Here is a 21,050-nt window from a genome sequence, read left to right on the forward strand (position 1 = left end):
TCGATATTCTGTTTCGATTTCGAATTAAAAGATTATGACGATAATAAACTTTGACTAATCATTTTTATTACACTGCCCCAGGCGCACCATCTGTTTTACCACGAAAAATCTTGGAAATCGTTTTCTCAACTCGGCTTCTTCTTTCCCAGAACTCCGCCTTCGATCGAGATAAGTCCCCCAGAAGGGAAAAGGAAAACTCAAAGATGGTTTATTAATTTTTTCATAACTTAAATACATATATATTTATTTTGTTCTTCTTCAATAGATTTATTTATTTTTTTTTTTTTTTTTGTATTTGTTTCTTGTTTTGGGTTGCATAATAAATTATGAGACTATGCTTAATGCTTACGAACAGAGAGTGAGACACGGTTTTGCAATTTCGTGTATAATTTAATTGTGGTAATCAATACGTGTACGATCGCTTATATCTAGGGTTATCCTTACAATGAAGGCAAATTAAAGAGAGTGTGTGTGTGGTGTGTGTGGGGTGTGTGTTTGGGTGGGGATTGTCCCCATTCTTTTCGGCTAACAACTAAATTAACTATGAATGTTAAGATATCTTTTGTGGTTCTCTCATCTGTGATATGGAAAGCATTTAGCTGGGGCCTCATTAGGAGCCCTTGCAGTTCGTAATTTGTATTTGTTTTCTTTAACATTTAATATCACAATTTCTCATATATATTTTTTTTTGTTGTTTAGATTTTCTTCAGTTTTTTTTTTTTGTATTCCTAACCCATTCTCGAAAGCAAAGCGTTTTGGATTTCGAAATGTGTGTGTTTAATAATAATAATTATAATAATATGTGTGTGGTGTGTTGTTTTTATACGAAGTATTTACACAAGTGGAAAATAAATCTAATTTACGGATAGTAGGAAACAAAAGCCTGCGCTCGGCGTTCGCATCTAAATTTATAGCATGTCATATTATTGCACATTCCAAATAGATTATTAACATGTTGTGTGTGTGTTTGTTTTGGGTGTGAGGGGTTTGGTTATAATATATCATATGTATTTACATATATATATATATCTGCTTGAATCTTGCTTAGGTACCTATTATATTTATATTAGCATATACCTTAAGTTTTTTGCTTTAAATTCGAATTTTGATTTTACTACGCCTTCACTTCACTTCTGCTGCTGTTGCTGCGACTTCAGATACGGATACGGATACAAAGATACATCCGTTTTTTTAGTTTTGGTTCCGAGTGGAACATGAAACGTTATCAGTCTCTCCATTCCCAGCCGCCTTTGGTTCGCTTTTTTTTATCAGCTGGAACACAAATCGCTTTTGATGCATCTTTGGATACGTTTCATGATCCAACCCAGGTATTGGTATATAGTTTATATATATTTATGTTCTCCTGGAACTCATAAAAAATTGTTTATGAATTATTTTCCGGGGCGAGAGCGTTCGATCATAGATCATATAGCTCCCTTCTCCTTTCGCTCGGCGGAACAACAATCAAATAATATTTTTTTTGTGGGCAACATTTTATAAATATAAAAAGATTTGTGTACACCCCGCTCTCTCCCTCTTTATCCTCCTCTGTTGAGATCATTTGGTTGCGAGAATCGATTGCATCTTGACTGTGTCTGGGATGATCACTGAATTGGGATGATCGCCGGCCATGTTCTGGGAGTTACAAGGATATTCTGTAACGCATCCTCCCGATCTTGATCGGGATCGTGCTATCGGTAGCTGTGTGTGTTTTGCTTATTTGTGATGACCTTTACACTCACTCAACTGTAATTAGAAAAAGGAAATAGGGAAAAGAAATGGTGAGTAACAGTGAAATACTGAAGGTTTTTGGGTAGGGTTTTCTATAATTCAGATTAAAATATAGACAACAAAACTAAGTAAAAAAAGAAACCTTTCTATTGAATTTAAGAATGATTTAATCAATCGGAAATCTAGTTTCAAATTAATTTAAAATATTAATACCCCTTTTGAAGATTAAAAACCCCTTTCAAATATGTAAGTAATCCAAGATTTTGGGGTTGGGATATAGGAAATGGATAGGAAATTTAAGTAAGGACTGCCTTGGAAGACTTACATTTCACGGCACGATTTCTGAAGGTCTCCTGCTCCATGTCGCGGATCTTGTGGGTCAGCATGTGCTGCTTAAGGTTGCCCTGCAAGAATTAAAAAAAAAAATAATACTTTAATTGGTATTTTCCTTTGACTTTAACTTTAACTGATCCCATTTTAAGCTTGAAAACCCCCGCAGTTACTTCGATTGCATCCAAAACTCACCTTGGTGGTAAAGCCGCGATCGCAGATGTTGCACTTGAAGGGTCGCTCCTTGGTGTGGCTTCTGTAGTGAATCTCCAGCGCCGAGTGGCAGGGGAATGTCTTGTAGCAGATGCCGCAGGTGGTGCTTCCACGGACGCCACTGAGTGCCAGGGGATTGAATGGAGCCGCCGGCATTACGGATTGAGCGATCTGATTCATGGCATTGCACATATTCTGCGTGGTGGCGGGCGGAAAGAGTGGCAGATTGGGAAACATGCCAAAGGGCGGCCGGGCACCCATCAGCGGGTTGGGTGGACCACCAGCACCTGGCACAGGTCCTCCAGGACCACTCTCTGTCCTCTGATTCGGTTGCGGGGAATTCTGACGCTGAGCAGCCGCTGCTGCCGCCGCCGCTGCAGCTGCTGCTGCGGCCTTTTGCTGCTCCTCCGCCGCTTGGCGACGCAGTTGCTCCTGGTGCTGATGCAACGCTGCCATCTGCTGGTGGTGATGATGCTGTGCAGCCGCTGCAGCAGCCACTGCTGCCTGTTGCTGCATCAGATGTTGATGCTGCTGCTGCAGATGATGCTGGAGGCCAGGAGGCAGGCAATCAATGCCCACAGTCGGTGGCAATGGGGACGAGAGCAGGGAGGCGGCGGGTGCATGGACATTGGGACCACTTGGAATACTGGGACTCCTGGGCCGATTGGGTGGACTCACAGGCTCCTCCTTGGGCAGCGGTGATCGTGAGCCGGAACTGGAGGTAGGAGCAGCTCGTGGCGTGAGATCCAGAGCTCCCTGGGAGGCCTCGGAGCGAGCAGGTGAGGCACTACGTTTCGGCACAAGGTGTGGTTGATTCACCGATGGGGATGTGGGCGCCGAAGTGGAACCCGCCGAGTGGCCATGACTTGAGGCAGAGGATCTTGGTCGCACGGAATTGGTGTTCACCGCATCGAGACGTAGCTTCTGTTCGAAGAGCAAAGACTTGAAGTCATCTCCTGATCTTGGCCTGTCGCCCTCCTGCTCCAGATGGCTGTTGGAGAGATGCTCCGAGGACACATCATCATCGAATTCCTCCCCGCAATCCATGTTATCATCCAGATCTCCTTGAGAGGATTCAGACCCCAGTCCCCCATTGTGCGCTCCATGATTGGGAGCTCCAGGAGGTCCTCCTGGACCGCCTGGCAGGGCACCAAAGTGGAAGGCAGCCGCTGCAAAGGGATTGATAAAGTGACCCGGCATCATTGAAGGCGGAGGATCCCTGATCTCCGCTGCCTGGATCTGCTCCGGCGTGAGGTCAGTGGGTTCACCCGTATGCAATCGGATATGCTGCTGCAGGACAAGGGCATTGGAGTACTTCTTGTGGCACACGGGGCACTGATGGAAGTTGCGCATCGGTGGCCGAATCTTATGCACCGCCATGTGGGTCTTCAGGTTGCCCTTCGTGGTGAAGGCTCTTCCACAGATGCGGCACTTGAACGGACGTTCGCCCGTGTGGGTGCGATAGTGCATCTGGAGGGCACTCTTGCAGGAGAGGACTCGATCACAGACGACACACTGATTGGGATCACTGATCTTCTTGTTCTTCATCAGCTCCTTGAGCTTCATGGTCTCGGAGGTGTTGGACACCTCGATGAAGTTCTCCCACGAGTTGTCATTGCTGTGCGGACGTGGCAACAAAGCGGCCATCTCATGCTTGATGGGATTGAAGAACGGTGACCTGGCCATGTGGTGCGGATGATGATGTGGCGGCGGTGGGACACCCGGGGGCAGGGCTCCTCCGGCCGGAGATCGCACGGGGGAATGGTGCTCGGGTGAGTGGGTCTTGGCGGTGGTAAAGTTGAGGGGGAAACGCTCGGCAAAGAAATCCTCGCGCGGTGGCAGCTGACCCGGCGTGGGCAGGTGATCCAGGTGGGATTGGGAGCCCGGCGAGGGCTGCTGGTGCATCAGGCCAGCGGGCTGGATGGGCTGCACCACTGGCGGATAGCCCAGGTGGCTGCTGCGGTGGTGCAGGTGATGCTGCTGCTGGTGATGCTGGAGATGATGTTGGTGGTGGTGGTGGTGTGGTGAGCGCTCTACCTTAGGCCTGGGTGAGGGTGATCTCTGTGGTTCCGAGAGACGATCCTGCTCCTGAGTCTGATCCGGCTCATATGTCACACGCTCCTCCTTTATGCTCACCTCCAGGGGCAGAGGTTCCGGTTCCGGCTCTGAGGTTTCCCCACTCTCCTCCTCTCGCTCTTGCTCCTCTTCCCGTTGGTCCTTCTCCTCTGCCGGCTCATTCTTCACCGCCATTTGTCGCTCCGGCTCTCTCTCCTGTTCCTGCTCCTCCTCCTCTTGGCGTGGCGAAGGCTTCCTCAGGTCTGTGGGTAAATCTTGCGGGAAGAACGGATGCGGAGCAGCGGCACCCAAACTATTAAGGATCCCCATGGGCGGGCGGTACAGATTCTGCAAGCCAGGAAAAGCCGGAGCAAACGAGGTGGAAGCAGAGCTTACTGGTGGCGGAGCTGGGGAGTGCGTGGGTGAGCTATCCGTGGGCGACATCTGATCCAGCAGCGGCGGGTGGAACTTGTCCATATGCTCCGGTATGGGTGTGGCATTCATGGGCACGTGCGGGAACTTTTGGGCATGACGCTGGAAGTGAACCTTCAGGTTGCCTTTGGTAGTAAACCGACTGCCGCAGACGTTGCACTTGAAGGGTCGCTCGCCGGTGTGGGATCTGATGTGAATCTGGAGGGCAGAGTCGGAACCAAAGACCTTGCCGCAATACCGGCAGCGGTGCTTGAAGAAGGGTTCATTGCGGCTCTTACCATCCGCTGACTTCTCACCGAAAGCGAAATCATCGGCCATATTGTTGGCCAGGATTCCCTGTGAGGCGGAATCCAGCACCTCCTGGGCGCGCTTCTGCAGGAGATCCAGGGAATTGGGCTCCGGCAGATCATCGTGGTGGGTAATGATGCTGGAGGCCAGGTCCGAGCCAAAGGGCAGCGGTGTGTTCTCCATCTCTAGCTTTAGCTTGGCCAGCGCATCTTGGGTGGAGTTCTCCTTGTGCGAGGTCTCCGAGCTTAGCCTTCGATTGGGCTGGGAGTCATGGTCATGCTCTCGCCTCCGCTTCAGAGAATCACTGGGGGAACCGGAGGATTCTCGCAGAGGAACACCAGCATTGATCAGATGCTGACGAGCCTTGGGCTCCGCCATTCGAGCCTCGGCCTTCTGACGCAGCTCCATGTCCGCAATGCGTTCCTCCTCCTCGTAGGTATCCGTCTCCAGCTCTTGATCCTGATCTTGCTCCAGTTCCTGCTCCTCATCATCGTCGGCAAGCAGCTCCTGCTTAGCCTGGTTGATGGCCAGTTGCGATTGCAGCTGCTGGATGAGCTGGATCTGGAAGAGCTGCTGCTGCTGCAGATTGAAGAGGGTCTGCTGCAGGAAGGCCAGCTGCTTCATGGCTGCCTCGTTGTCCGCCCCCGAGGATCCATTAGCAATCGTTTTGGCCGCAAACTGGGCAATGGCCATCTGCATGTTTTGAATGACCTCGAGGGTCACTGGAGCTCCAGCCACTCCTGGCAATGCTACCTGTGTCTCGGGCAGTGCACTCCTCGTGGGCTCATCCGACATTTCTACATCCACCTCGATGTCCTTGTTATCCTTATTCTCCTGCTTGGGAACTCTCTCAATGGCCGCCTCTTCGGCACTGGCCTCAGCCACGGGTGAACTTGGCATAGAGCCACTGGCATTGGGCTCTCGCTCCTCAGATTTTGGTTTGGACATAACCACCATATTGTTGTTATCCTCAACTGTTTCTAGATCTGATTGAAGCGCTTCTTGGCTCTCCTTTGTTGGCTGTTCCTCCTCCTGCTGCTGATGGTCCTGGTGGTTCTGCTGGTGCTGCTCCTCCGGCTCGGGACTGCGACTGGGGCTGGCCGTGGTGGTGGCTGTGGTTAGCGGCGAGCAGCCGCCGTTTTCCTCCTGATCGCTGCCTATTTCTGCGGAAATTAAAATAAAGGAAAATTTAATTATAAAAAAGGGTTTCCTAACAAGGAGTATTTAAGTTAAGGCAAGAAATAAATTATATTTGCTTTAATATTTGCTATATAACGTGTAAATATTGTACTTAATGAGCTCTTCATAAACCTATAGAACTCTAAAATCTCTTAAGTCATATTGTCATATTTTCTTTTGTGTATCTCAAAGAATTCCTGTGACTCTGTGATTGCAATGAAACTGAAATGGTCAGCGTCTGGTTGGGATTGGGATTTCTGACCATTTCCCGATAACTCAACTACCTGTTGGCCACCCCTCCTGTATCCCCTCTCTGAGCTGCATATGACTTAATCGCCGGCAATTGTTAGCTGCAATGCGTTGATGTTGCTATGATGCTGCTGCTGTTGCTGCTGCTGCATGCGAGTCGCTGCTGCAAGTTGCTGCTGCTAGTGGCTGCCAACTGAATGCAATTACATTTCTTGTTGAAGCATGTGTTCTCTCTCCTTTTCCCGCCTGTTGCAGATGTTTTTCCTTTTTTTTCCCTGTACTTTTTTTTCTCATTGTGCTGCCCACAATTAGTCTTTGAGTCGATCGCTGCTGCAATTGTTGCTGCTGCTGCTGCTGCTGCTGTTGCTGCTGCTAACTGATGCTCACTTGTTGCCAGGTGAGCTGTCCAAAGGGGAGAAAGCAGTTGACAGCCGTTTGGCCTGGTCCAGTGCCTCTCTGACTAATTAATCGCGGCGAGCCTAAAAAGCAAACCAAGTCACAAGATTGGTCCATTGGCCACATTTGCCGCACACGCACATAAAATATAATTTATGATAACTTGGAGCCAACGCTCGCTGGCTCTCGGATCGTTCGAAATATATAATAAAACATATTTCTGCACAAATCAAACGAGTTGGGTGAGTTTTCTGTTTCTGTTTTCGTTCACAAAAAATAAAAAAGATACACAGATACACGGCCTCAGATACGAGGAGTACAAAAGATACGCAGATAGAGCTTGGATCGGCGACTATCTGCACCATTTGCATATCGATCGCATTAATATTATTTTTATTATTACTTTTCGCTGGCGAATTAATTTCAAAGATTCCATGGAATTTGTTTTTAAAATGAGAATTTTCGTCAGTTCTGGTCACAATTGCAGTTCAAAAACGAAACCGCTCGGACGAGAGGAGTTATGATTATGATTGCCGATAAGTAAAGTGTATTTTAATTAATTGAAATTAATTATAATGCTTGCCATAAACCTCTCAAGGCGGCACCGCACAAAACGCTGAAAATAAAACAACTTCCAATTATGACGTACATAAAATTGTCTCTCTAGAAAATGGTTAAGTCATTTTGCAATTGGTAATAAAATTGTTAAATTTACAATAACAATAAACGCCGCTTGTTTATTGTGTCCGATTGCTGCGTTTTGTTGGGGCCAATGCCTTGCCCGAGTTCGGATTCGATTTTTAGTTTTGCCGTATTTTAGTTTCTCGAGCGCGTGGGCGCCCCAAAACAAAATATCCAAACATTTAACCGAATCTATCTATATAATACTATATATATACATATAAAAATATATATATATCGATTGTGCCAGAGGGAGAGAGGGGGCAGCCGTTTAAAGATTTATTTTTTTGTCTTCCAAAAAGTGTATTTTGTTCTACTGACAACTGAACGCCCCGGGACCGGGACCGGGGCCGGGGCCAGATAAATAAATATGAAATTGTGAAACGAGAGGCTGCTGTCGGCAGGAAATTATATTTCCCATTGTTAAAACACACACAGACACACGCACTAGCCGATTCTATATAAATTAAAATCGCGCCAGTTTAAAGGTGGATTAAGTCAAGTCATAAATTCGATTGTGTCTGTTTTTGCTAAATTCGAATGAATTATTCTTGCTCTGCATGCGCAACGAAAGCGAATAAATCCCAGAAGAGTGTTGAGTGTTATTATTATTATTATTATAATTTTAGTCAATTCACCCCCCTTTAATACTCATAATTGGTATAAACCTCACCCTCACAAATGTCTGTCCATCAACTCATTAACCAATGTCAAACTTTTTGGCATTTTATGTGTCCAAATATTTTCAACGAAATTTGCGGTGTGACTGCCAGTCTTGGTTTGCTCATAAATTTTGTTTTGGTTTATTTCAGCTTTCAACAAATCGATTTTTTACCCCCAAAAAACAAATGAAAACTGGTAAAGTTAAATTAACCGAAACACATTCTAGGAATATGCAGAAGAATTATATGTTCAATTAAAGCTGGTAAATTTATTATACCCCTTGCAGGGTATTATAATTTCAATAAGAAGTTTGATTAGTAAGTATCAATGAACATTAAGTTACCATGATCAGTAATTAACTATGAGAAGTAAGTATGTATGAACATTAAGTAACTATTATCAGTAAGTAAGTATGATCAGTACGTATCTATGACCAACACGTATCAGTGAACATGAAATAACTATGACAAGTGAGTAACTATGATCAGTAATATCTATGACGAGTAAGTATGTATGTATGATCAGTAACTAACTTTCAACACTAATAAACAATGACTTGCAACTTTTGTAACACAACACGTATCTGATACTTGGCCGGCAGCAGTCACTTCGTTCCGGGGATGTTAGAACCACTTGGGAATCATATGTACAGATGTGCGAGATTTGTTTTGGAACAAATTTAAGCTATTTGATTGAAACTATGGAGTTATTCTTCTATATAATTTTACTAATATATAATTTGAAGCATGGCGAATCGGTGGACTATATATGTATATACATATATATAGCTATCATTGTAACGATTGGAAAATTTTAAGAAAACAAATTAATTATAACTTTTTCAGTTTTCATCAGATTTTCATGAAATTGAATATAAATCCTTATATATTAATCTTGAACTTTGTGTAAAATTTTCAGAAAATCTGACTACTATATCATAAAGCTGCCATACAAACGATCCTTAAAACTACAGGATAAATCGAAATGGGGACTGTAAAACTGTAAATAAATAATATATAAGTGAATGAAATGATAAAATCTTTCCATCGTATATACCTCTTTCATAATCCTTTACTTTATAAAAAAATTCCCATCTTAAGTAATCCCTTATTTACAAAAAACTGGCAACTTCCTTGGATTCGTGTACCTCCACCTCGACATTTTTCAGTTCATTCCTCTATGCATCGAATTTTGCATACGAAAACGTCGACTTTAGTTCTGGAACTGACTTTCAATTATTCCATCGTCATATTCAATATGCAAATCGGTGCGAACCAACCGTGAGCTCGGTGGCCTGAGGTGAAACAAATGTTCAGCCAATTGGAAAATGCAAAAAGGGAAAAGCAAACAAAAAAAAAAAAAAAATCCAAAAACGAGTAAACGAAAAAAAAAAAAAAAAACCTACATAAAATATACAGAAAACAGTGCGAGTTAAAAACAGCAGAGGCATAATTGAATAATATATCCCAATTCCCCCGCCCGATTGATCCATAGGTCATGCTCTATGTATAAAGAAGCTCCTTACTTTTTAAGCATACATTTTTCATGGGTACTTTGTGGCGATTTAAGGCAGTAAATGGCGAAAAAAGCTAAATCGCATAAATAAAAATAATTAAATAATTAATGTCAGTAAGTTATGCGAGCGCGAGGGACTTCGATTACAAAATGTAGCGACACAAATTGATGGGAATTTCCATATTTACAAGGGATATAAATGTATGTTTGTATATAAAAAGGTGTGTGTATATATACCCTATATAAATCATATGGAAATAAGCTCTGCGAATCTGCTTCGATTTTCATTTTTTTTGCGATATTAATTTAATTTATTATCCCGCACTAATGAGTTAACATTTATTAATGCCCGGAGCAGCAACAAATACACAACTATACTGTATATATATTCACCTCCTATATGCCATCATATGCGGTGTATAAATAAAAACCGCGCCAAACAAATTGATAAAAGCAAAAAAAAAAAAAAAAATGTATAAAAAAATGTATATTCTCTCACATACAAATGAAAATGTTTATCACCTTTTTTAAAGCTTATGGGCAGCAATTTTCCAAATTTAATGAGAACTCATTTGTAATTAAGGATACACAAATTTATATATATATACACATTTCGAGGTACAAACAAGGAAACACTTTTGCACTTTATTCAACTTTAATTTAATATACAAAAAATTAAATTGAGTTATATAATCAGACTCAAAAATAAATATCAATAAATATAATTAAGTTCGAAGCTTTCAAAACCAATTAAAGAAACACGCCTGCCCGAGAGGCCTCCAAAAAAATCACTAAAAAACTCAATCAAACTGAAACTCATTTTTGTGCCTTTCCCAAAAACTTATTTCTTGTGTATAAAATGCGACAAAGCCATATTTAAATCATATCGATTTTAAGTTGCTCCATTAAAACGAAATCGATTTTTGATTTATCATAAAAAACAAGATCAACCGAGAAGGGGGGGGGGGGAGGGGACCCTAACCAATGGCAGCTGTTAACGTTCAAATTAAAACAAATCACAAAACTGGAAATGCTAAACCAAAGAAATATAATTTATTTGTATAAATTTATACATATAACCGAGAGGTGGGGGAAAACTGGTGCAGTTCTTCTGAATAGTTTTAAACACATTTTGAAAGGGTTTTTCAAATGGCCTGCCTACGTTTTCTAAAGCTTCTGTAAAAGAAGTCACAATTATTAATGTTTCGACCAAAAACAAAAATTATTGTGGTTTCCATTTTCAAGTCTTATCATTTGAATGGAAAACGGTTAAATCCAGAGCCGTAGGTCGATCAAGAAATACAAGAAACAACAATAATGACAAATTCGATAACCAATTTTAAATGGTTCAAAATCGTATTTCTTTTTTTCGGGGGAAAAATGCTTTTAAATTTTTGTTTTATGCTTGGATGTCGGGGAAAGACTTTCTATTTTTTGTAGCTCTGTGTTAAAAGCGTTTACAAATGACAAATGAAACATGTGATAACATAATTTCAAGCAGACAGCTTTTATTTTTTTTACCGAATTTTTCCCTGTGGAGCAATTATGTCAAAAACAATTTGAAACATTTCAGTTTGAGGCAACAAATAAGTATTATATTTTGTGGAATTTGAATTTGAGTTAAGTTCAATTGTTTTTTTAAATTTTGTATTATAAATTTTCCCTTTGAATTTCTGTAGTTCTTTTAAATTTCTTCTTAAATCATTAAACTGAACTCAAGAAAATATATCTCATAAATAGGTCTTATTTGTAATAAGTTCACCTAATTTTCCTTTTGCTAACCATCATATACTTTAATTTAAACTTTTCCCTATTGAAATAGATTCATTTTCCTTGGAAAACTCACCTTTGTCGGCGCTGCGAGCGCGATCCTTCAGCTGTTTGACAATGCCATATTTCACTGTACCAAATTGTATCATTTTATTGATGGTCTCCTGGTGATTATCCTTGAAGTCACTACGCATCGCACACAGAACGTTGGACAGGTGATTTTTCATCAAGAGAACTTTTCTTTTTGTCGAATGCACTTCCGTTTCGTGAGTGTTGCTTGTTGGGCTTTTCTTTTTTTTTTTTTCAAATATATTTTCTAATCATTCTGGTTGAACATTGCACTGTGTTTGTCATATTTTTTACAAAAATGATTATTTTGTGTGTGTGTTTTCACCGAGCGAAAAAATAACTGAATAAATTTTCGATTTTCGTTTCTTTTTCTTTCGATTTGAATTCTCGTCACTTTTACGTTTTGCCGTCGGCAGTGAGTGGAGGCGTATATACCGCTGGCCTTTGCCCGTGCGCCTCGATTTTGTTAACTGAATTGATGCAATGTGTTTAGCGGAGGGCTAAACTACGGCTGCCCGTTGTTGATTGTCATCGTTTTGTCAGAATTTTCGCGGAAAACGCAGGAGTCGTCGGCTGGTTTGGGAAACTGTGCGCGTTACGCATACGCAACGTGCCTCTGCGAACGTTCAGCAGCGCGAGTCGTCGAAATCACACTGACACAAACAAAAACAGCCGCTCGACCCGACACTTTGCCTCGGCGCTCGTCAGCGTTCGGCTTTCGCCATTCGCCGTTCGGCTCTCTAGCGCTCGGTGTTCGGCGCTCGCCACTCGTGAGCGCAGCAACCGGTTTCGCTCGCGTGTGTGTGTGTGTGTCTGTGCATTTTTATTATTACAGCAACTGGCATATCCTGACAGTCATTCAGATTCAGCCAACCCACCTTATGCTCACTCACACACACTCAGACACGCTCTCTCGCTCGCATTTCATATAATTTTTCATATGCGCCCTCTCGCTCCCTCTCATCATAATTTTTATTAAATCGCCCCGGCCTCTCACTCGCACGCTGTTACTGTTACTGTTGCCAGCCCTCTCGCTCTCAAGAGGGAGTGTTGTATTTTTTTTTTGTGTTTTGTTCGCTTTTGCTCAGTCGCAGTCGCTGTTTTTACCTGAGAAGTGAGAAACGAGAGAACTGAGACGTTTATGAAACTTGTTCGGCAAATTATGAGCTTCTCTCTCGCCGCAAAAAAAAAAAAAAGAAAAAGGAAAGAAAGAAAGAACAACAAGATATGGGGAAGGCTATAGTGCACTGACTATAAAAATACCGGGCACACTGTGGAGAATATTATGTGAAAGGTTAATTAAATATAGTTTGCTTTGGATAATCAAATAAGATTAATACTTTTTGCAACTGCTGGTAATTAACATTATGAATTATTTTAAATTTGTGGTCTAAAAAGGACCGTTAAAAGCTAATTAAAAACCGAATCTGCTAGCTATAGCTCCCATATTTCCCAAGATAGATAGAATATCTTTATGATAAAGCTAATTCCCAGTTACTTGCACATACAAGCACACTGTATACCCCTTGAACTCTTCGAATAGCGGGCACAATAAGCTGCGTCGACTGCGACTGCGACAGTGGCAGCGACTTCCTTCCGCCTTTTGTGGCTCACCTTTGCGCCATTGTTGTTGTAATATTCTTCACTCTTTTTAGGGGCAAGCTCTCGTCCTCTCTCTCTCTCTCTCGCTTGCTTATGCTCTTGCTCGCTCTCACTCGCACTCCCCGATTAATAATTTATCATAATTTATGGGAGAAACCCCCAACCCCTCTTGCCTTTGGGGCCCTTGGGCAGACAGCCATCTCGCTTGCACTAGGTGGAGCGCCTGCCATTTGTTGCGCTCTCCCGTTCCCGCTCTCGCTCGCTCGTTTCCTGTCTCGCTCTGGAGCGCAGTTATGAGCGCTACTATTGTTGCTATTATTGTTGTTGTTGTTGCCTTTTTTAATTTCGGTTTTATAAGATTTTGTGTTCTTTCGCTATTGTGTTCGTGTATGGAATCCACCACCACCACCGACACCGCGCCCCCACCCTCATTTATTGAAGAATTCTGACTTGGGTGACTTCGCTTATTCGTCGGCTTGTGTGTATCAGTGAGTGTATTTGTTTGTGTGTGTGAATATTATGAGCCATTCATCAAAATGTTTCTTTTTGGCTTTTTGGGCAACTCCCACTTCTTAAATTGTATTTTATCCCCTCTCTTTCTGTTTTAGGAATTTTTAGCACTTCAAGTTTTTGTTTTTTAATAAGAGAAACTTTTGTACCTGTTTCCAAATATTTAATTGCAAATGTTCTTTTGTTTTCCCGCAACACCTGTCGGCGATAAAAACTTTTTTGTTTCCAATTTTAATTGCAAATTCTTGTGCGATTTATAGAAAACGCGTGACAAATGAATTATGATTAATTCAGTCTCTTTAAAGGTCTCTTTCGAAGGACTGTGACTTACTTTTAATTGTTTATGGTAAATCCATTAAGCAATTTAAAAAAGTTATTATAATTGAAAAAACATCTGGGAAAGTTGGAAGAAACTTAAAAATTACATTCTAGTTTTAATGGGGATTTGGATAAGTCCCTAGGAAAGGTTTTTAATTAAGTGGGAAGTGAAAAAAAAAATTGATAAATTTTACAATTAAAAACTTTTTAAAAATGCCAGTTGCTGGTTATTAAAGGAATAACTTAAACCTTACTTAGATTAACACTGTTATTCTAAATTATTTCCAAAAATATTTATAATTATCCCTTCCAAATCATGATTTAAAAGCAAGAAATCTCGAATTAAGAAACTATCAAAGACTCTTTTGGCAGAAAGCTACTTACCTTACTGCCAGAAATATCCTTGGAATTCTCCGCTGCAAGTTGACTTTATTACGGTACCTCCGGGAATGTGATGGAGTTGCGTGCGACAGAGAGGGCACGATGAGGCTCCTCGGGAAAAGAACAACAATAAGCTGGAAATAAAAGGAGGCATTAATAACGCCGTCGACGTTGACGTCGCTGCTGGCAGCATGGCAAAGTGGGTGTGGGGGATGGGGCAGAGGCTGTCATAAATTCTGGTGAGAGCGAAAGAAACCCGAAGAGAGCGCCAATAAAATGAACAGTAAAGCGAAAGCGGGTGAAGAGGGGGCGATAATACATATTAAAAGGCGAAAGAAAGACGGCAAGTAGCAAAAAAGAAAAAAAAAGGAAGAATAGGGCGAAAGAAGGGTGGGGCACCAATAAGAAAAAGCCACCAACACCAGCAAACAGCACCCGAGGGCAAGTGTGTGTGTGGCGGAGAGAGGGCTTGTTTATGTACAAGGCAAATACATAATTCATAACGCTCATATTCGCTCATTTTGCGTCGACCAACGAAAAGCGGATCTGCCCTTTTCATATCTGCCATCATATTCACACCCACACTACAGTGCCGCACTCAAACACACACACACACTCATACAGACGCCAGCGCAGCAGACAAGTTTTTGATAGACTCTCATAATCATAACGAAAACAACAACAGCGAATCCGCATCGCTGCCTCTCGCTCTTCGATTACTGCTGCCTACAGGTTGCCTTCTCTCTCCCTCTCTCCCGCCCTCTCGCTCTCTCACTGCGCTCTTGTGCTCATTTCCGGAATGTCAGCTATTTCTATCGCACTCTTGCGCGCTGGCCCGCTGTTACTTGTGCTGTTACTGTTAAAAGTCTTATACGCCCTTAACGGTGGCGATATCGAAAATGTTAAGACTTACCGAAAATCAGGGGAATGGCGAAGATTAACAATGCTGTCGAAGTTCTGGAATTCGAAATAAAATCGGAAATAGTTTTTTTCGAATTATTTAATATCCGTTATGAAGTGTTAATATTAAATAATAAATTTGACTTTTTAGTTTCAAACACGACTAGTTTTTATTTTATTTCGAAAAGAATTGAAAGTTTCAATATTTTGAAAATTCTTTTTTTGATTTTTACTATTACTCGACATTGATCGTTTTTTTGTTAAAGTAGATATGTTTACTTTATTTACAGCATTGGCAATGCTTGCTATTTACTTTATAGACTCATTTCAGATAATTTAAATTTTCCAAAATGGGGTTTATTTACTAAATTCTTTTAAGTTTTCTATTTAAAATCACAAAAACCTTTAATGTTTATGCAGATTGAATGGCGGCCAGTCATCGTTAAACGTTTGGTATGGGCACGATATATGGATGTTCGATGTCTGGCTATGAATAGAGATAATCTTCAAAATCCATTAGCTTCATAACCATAAACAATGGCATGGATATATTTTATATTTTTAGTCGCTAAAACTCAATAAGGTCAGCCATGGAATTGCTTAATTAACTTGCGACGAGACAGCGTTTTATCTTTTTTTATTTTTGGTGGAAGAAACTTGTCATAACATTTGAGATTTGTGCTAAAAGCCAAAATGGTCGCCAAAATATGTTTACGAGTATTTTTTTTAGGGGATCTGATAGATTGCCTTGAAGCTCTAGTTCTAGCTTGGAAAATAAAATAAAATAACCCACTAAGGTCAATATACATAAATTAATAAATTAATTAAAGCTACGAGTAGCAAGCAAATGAAATATTTTCGGTTCCATTTTAATTCGTCAAATGTAAATAGTATTTTAATTTATGTCTCTTAAACTCTTAGAATAACCCCATGTTAACTAAATACATTGTATAATCAGATATTGGCATTGTGATTACCTTTCCATTAATTATTCATTTATATCAATCGATTGATTAGTAATCAAAAATTGAATCCGAGTTTTGTCACCCCGATTTTGATTTCGATTCCTATTCCTACGACCTTATCGCCGGGCGTTAATCTTTAAACGAATTTCAATATATCCCTCTGCGGTCTCTTTGTTGCCCTAATTTAAAATCCAAAACGAAAACAATTGTAAGTAGGAAAACCCAAAATGAAATGCAACTGAAATAAAATAAAAAACGGAATTACTTCCGTTCGATTTCCCCTTGGGCAAAATTTATGAGGCAGGCCACTCAGAGGATCCTTTTGCCGCTATAGCGGTGGCCTCAAAGTCCCCGAAGAAAACCCCTCTGGAAAATCTTTATGGAAAGTGAATGGGAATAGGAAAATGCGTCGAGCATTACAAATATCCAGCGATCTTTGGGCATAATTATTGGCCACTCTGAGGAGTCCAAACAAACTTTGTTTTCAGGCCTCAGGCACGTTCCTACTCGGCTTTTGGTCTCCCCTTTGAAGGCCTTGTTGCGTGTCCTTTTTAAAGGATACGGTGCTACGTTTGTTCTCAGCCGCTTGCGCTTTTCACACTTGTCGATCATAAAAAATTATGGATGTCCAGAGCTCGTCTCAGCCCTTAATTTCTAGAGAATATTTGTATAACGATATATGGTTATGTGAAGTCTGAGAGGGTTTACCTTAGCTGAATTACATATCCTTTTAGAGTATTAAAATTTTAGTTTGAAGCTTGAAAAGGCAGTGAAGTAGTCATTTCCGATCCTATAAATCATATACATTCTTTATTAGGATTGATAGGAGAGTGAATCTAGCTATGTGTGGCTGAAAAATTAATTTTTGAAAATTTTTCAAAAAAAGATAAGGCGTTAAAATTGTCAAAACTGGCTAAAATTTTAAATTTTTTATATTTGAAAACTTAGTATGCAGATTTGTTAACCTAACAAAAACTAACTTAGGAGTGATTTTTAATATGAAATTAATGCTTTTTTGGCTTTGTTATGAGTATTTTAAAATTTGATTTGTTGACAAAAATTATCGTATAAGAAAATCGAAATCAACAAAAATTTCTAAAATATCAAAGTCTTTTTTATAACTTTAATAATATAGTTATTAGTAGTATTAATATTTGTTTTATCAATAATATTATTAATTATTGTATCCAAATTAATAACTATTTTATTGGGATTGAAGTATCATTATAATCCACGGCGCATGCGTGACTCCATTTCAAAGACGTGCCCAATTTTTGGAGAACTAAAATACAAAAGGAACCTACGTGATTGTAGGGAGAAGATTCCAGCCCGGTTGAGGGTGCGTTTTATGGCTTGGATTGAGCTACCGTTTTGGAATTTTAACAATTCGAACAAAAGTTTTATTCGATTTTAATGTTGAGCATTTTTGCCGCCTTTGGAGTACACTTACCTCCCCTCCATCTCCTCCCTCTGCCAGGTTATGATCATTTCCAAATTAAAAATTCTGATCGCATTCGTATGAGAAATTTTCTATCAAAATGCGAACTCATTTAAATCGCTTTGAAACGTTTGATGTTTGGTTTATGAGCCTCTCACACCAAACACATTTCTCCTTCTTAAATTCGTTTTTGTGGTCGGGTTTTAAATAAATGGAATTATTGTCGGCATATGCAGGTTCTCAAAAAGAAATTAAGTTTACAGAGATGGGAGTTAAGATTAGCGGATTCAATGGGTTAAGCATACTTAAGTAGAGAGGGATTTAGGGGATTTTGTTAAGAGGAAATTGTACTGAGGTTTGAGTAAAGCTTAAGTTATATTAAGGAAATATATTTGAAAATGGATAAAGAATAAATTTACATTTAATAAGTTACAAGGTAAAATATGACTTACGAATTGGTGGTAAAAATATTAAATATTAATCTAGTCAGAGGTTTAAGTGAAACAAGATCTCTTAGGATTGCAACAAATTATATATTATATATAAATTTATATTCCTGTCGATACAGACAAGAAATGTATTTGCCTTTGATGCTCACCCCAAAAAGGTTTCTATAAATCAATAAAAATCTTGGTAATCCTTGACTTAAGGTTTATTTTATTTTAATTTACTTCCCCTATCAAACAAGTCGTGAAAACTAATTTCAAATAAAATCCTTTTCCCAGAAATGAACCACAAAATAAGTTAATAAATTCTGTGTTAACAAGTAACTCTCTTAATGTTCATTATCCCGAAGCCAAGTCACATGTCAATCACTGGGATGTATTTAAAATCAGTAGTCCAGTGCTGATTTGGGGACATCAAGCATCCAGTAAGTGCCAAAGACCATAAATCTCCATGGTCTGTCTGGCTAATAAAATCCAAGGAGAAAAAATGCATTTATGGAGTCCTTTAATAAACCAAGTCTTGAGTTCTTCCAGAGTTTTACAACTCTTGGACGAAATCGATAAAGATTTTTTATAGAGCGACATTTAAATAATTATTCCCAATGGCTTTCGTCCCAGGTATAATTGCATATAAATCAATGCGAAGAGAGAGAGGTAGAGATGCATAATGATATCTTCATAGGAGCAGGGACTCTGGACTCTAGACTCGATCAATATTTCATTGATAGAGGCGAGGACACTGCGGGCAAAGGAAAAGCGAAAGGAAAATAGGAAAACAGATAAGAAAAATGTCAACAGTTTCGAGGCTTGGCCATAAATTTGACCCCGTAGCCGAACCCAAAAGCCGAATCCTATTCCCATTCCCCTGTTAGGCAATATTAAAAAAGGATTTCCCTTTGTCTTAGGTCGAAAACAAAAAGAAGAGAAAACCAAAACACAAACATAAATGCCGGGCAATAATAATTAAAAAAATCGAAACAGGAGAATACGTACGTACGTACCTTTATTTTACCTGCCCTGATTTTTGATGTTTCGGTTTTTATTTTATTTTTTTTGGTCAATGAAATGCAGGCAATTGGCGACAAAACTATTGGAAGAAGTTGACAAATACAAAATTATGAACTCGGACAGGTACTGGACTTGGCTGGGATCGTGAGGCGCCGTCCTTAGTCTGGGTCCACTCAAAACTCTCCAGGGACTGACTTTGATAAGGATTGGGTGCCCGTCATGGCGCCGTTGTCCTTGTTTTGCGGATGTCCTGTCGTCGGGTTGGGAGCTAGTGTCGATCGAACTGCAGGTGTCCCAGCCACAAATGTTATCCTTAGACTTCCTTTCGTCTGGCTGGGCAAATCAAATCAAATCAAAACTCATCAAATATTTGACATAATTCGATTTGATTGCCGGCAAACCGCAGATGGTTGAAGGAAGCTTAGAAGTGTTGCCAAGGCAGCGGCGAAATATCTTTACAGCCCTCTTAAGGATACAGAGGGAAAAAAGGATATTCATTATAAAATTTATAAAAAATCTATATTTTGGAAATAGTATATACTGAAGTCTTAACGTGTTTTTTAATATTTTAATAGTCTCAAAATTATCGTATTATATGTACTTAAATACTTCTTTAGTTTAGCTTACAAAATTCAGTAATTTACACACTGTATGGAAAATAATTCTTAATAATTATAATAATCTATATATCCAGACATCTATATACCAAATTTGAACTCCTTAGGATATGTCTTTTACCTCCAGAATACATTTTAAATCCCCTATATTTTATATCCCCAGGAAGCTCCCAATAAGTAGGCTATGGTTTTATGAAACCAAACTACTCTTCATACACTGTACCCTTTCTTACTTTATATTTAAAAATTTCCTTTTTTGTAACAAGTAAATTATATATATTATATACCCTTGAAATTCTTAAAGTATTAAGAATTTTTTATATATTTTTTTCGCAGTGCATCCCCCATTTGCTGCTCACGCACGCATAATTTCTGAAGTGTTCCTTCAGCTCATCACAGTTCCCGCTCCTCTTTTCGTTCGATTTGAGAGGCAAGCTCCTCATTGTTGGCTTCCTTTTGTCAATTGCACTCACTTAACGCGATTTCTGTGCCCATACTCACACATTTGTTGCATTTATTTATTTATTTTGCTGAATGCTGCGAAAATTATATTTGCCCAGCCCACTCGAGTGTCGTTCGTTTTGATTGCGATTGCTTCTTGTGGCCAGCCGCACAAATCACTTGAAAAATTGTCGAGGACATGGCAGGGCGGGAAATGTGACACAATCTTTTATGTATTGCCATTCGTGTGTGCAATTTTTACAGTGCAAATATGTTTGGTGGGGGGACAGCAAGCAAATAAAAAAATGAAAATGAAAACGAATTATGCTGTCAATTAAGTTGTCTGCAAAGTTAAGGGCTTTTCATTAGGGGAAAAGTGCATCATTGAAAATTATTACATTTTCACAGCTTAAATGTTCTAGGGTTGCAAATGACAACTAGTTTTTTTTAAAGCTTAAAGGGAGGTTTAAAATTGGACTGTTTATGCCATAGAAATACTATAATTTATATATATTAACTTTGCTAAATACAGTATTTTAAAATATACATATTAAATACAGGTTTCAAGCGGCGTATTTTCTATAAGATCTATGCTTGAATAAATTTATAAACAATGTACAATATTTAGCTGTCTCATTCTTTTAAAAATTATATAAAAATAAACGACACTTGCTTATCCAAAAAAGATCCTTAACTGTTCATTAAAACCCCTAATTATTAAGCCTAAAAAAGAGAAAACAAATTGTGCAAAAGGTAATGCGATTACAAACAATTAAAAATTAAAGTGTTTTTTTTTTTTTTTTTTTGAATGAACAATGGATAAATCCCAAAGAAAGCCGCTCTCCTAATTGCT

At 39.8% G+C, this 21,050-nt stretch overlaps 1 protein-coding gene across 6 annotated transcripts; it reads right to left on the bottom strand.

Annotated features, from left to right (window-relative positions):
* Positions 1-207: 207 nt before the first annotated feature.
* Positions 208-15,544, bottom strand: salm (spalt major). Of its 6 annotated transcripts, XM_086831120.1 has the most exons (7): positions 15,296-15,480; positions 15,009-15,238; positions 14,386-14,516; positions 11,579-12,678; positions 2,257-6,212; positions 2,057-2,135; positions 208-1,746 (listed from the first exon to the last, which is right to left on the bottom strand). In XM_086831120.1, the coding sequence occupies exons 4-7, from the start codon at positions 11,727-11,729 to the stop codon at positions 1,739-1,741; spliced, it is 4,194 nt and encodes a 1,397-aa protein (XP_086687246.1). In that variant the 5' UTR covers positions 11,730-12,678; positions 14,386-14,516; positions 15,009-15,238; positions 15,296-15,480; the 3' UTR covers positions 208-1,738. The 6 variants fall into 6 exon arrangements, with proteins under 6 accessions (XP_086687246.1, XP_020808037.2, XP_086687245.1 ...); XM_020952378.2 differs by lacking the exon at positions 15,009-15,238 and having other exon boundaries at positions 11,579-11,792; XM_086831119.1 differs by lacking the exon at positions 15,009-15,238.
* Between the last annotated feature and the right edge of the window lie 5,506 nt (positions 15,545-21,050).

This window comes from Drosophila serrata, unplaced genomic scaffold (assembly GCF_035046125.1).
Source record: "Drosophila serrata isolate PLE 108 unplaced genomic scaffold, ASM3504612v1 contig_240, whole genome shotgun sequence".
NCBI lineage: Eukaryota > Metazoa > Arthropoda > Insecta > Diptera > Drosophilidae > Drosophila > Drosophila serrata.

Bases quoted from the DNA above. Each gene is read 5' to 3' on its own strand.
- salm (XM_020952378.2), bottom strand. From the start codon at position 11,729: ATGAAAAATCACCTGTCCAACGTTCTGTGTGCGATGCGTAGTGACTTC. The intron at 6,213-11,578 runs GTGAGTTTTCCA...TAATTTCCGCAG, and splicing joins CGCTCGCAGCGCCGACAAAG to AAATAGGCAGCGATCAGGAG. The intron at 2,136-2,256 runs GTGAGTTTTGGA...TAATTCTTGCAG, and splicing joins ATCGCGGCTTTACCACCAAG to GGCAACCTTAAGCAGCACAT.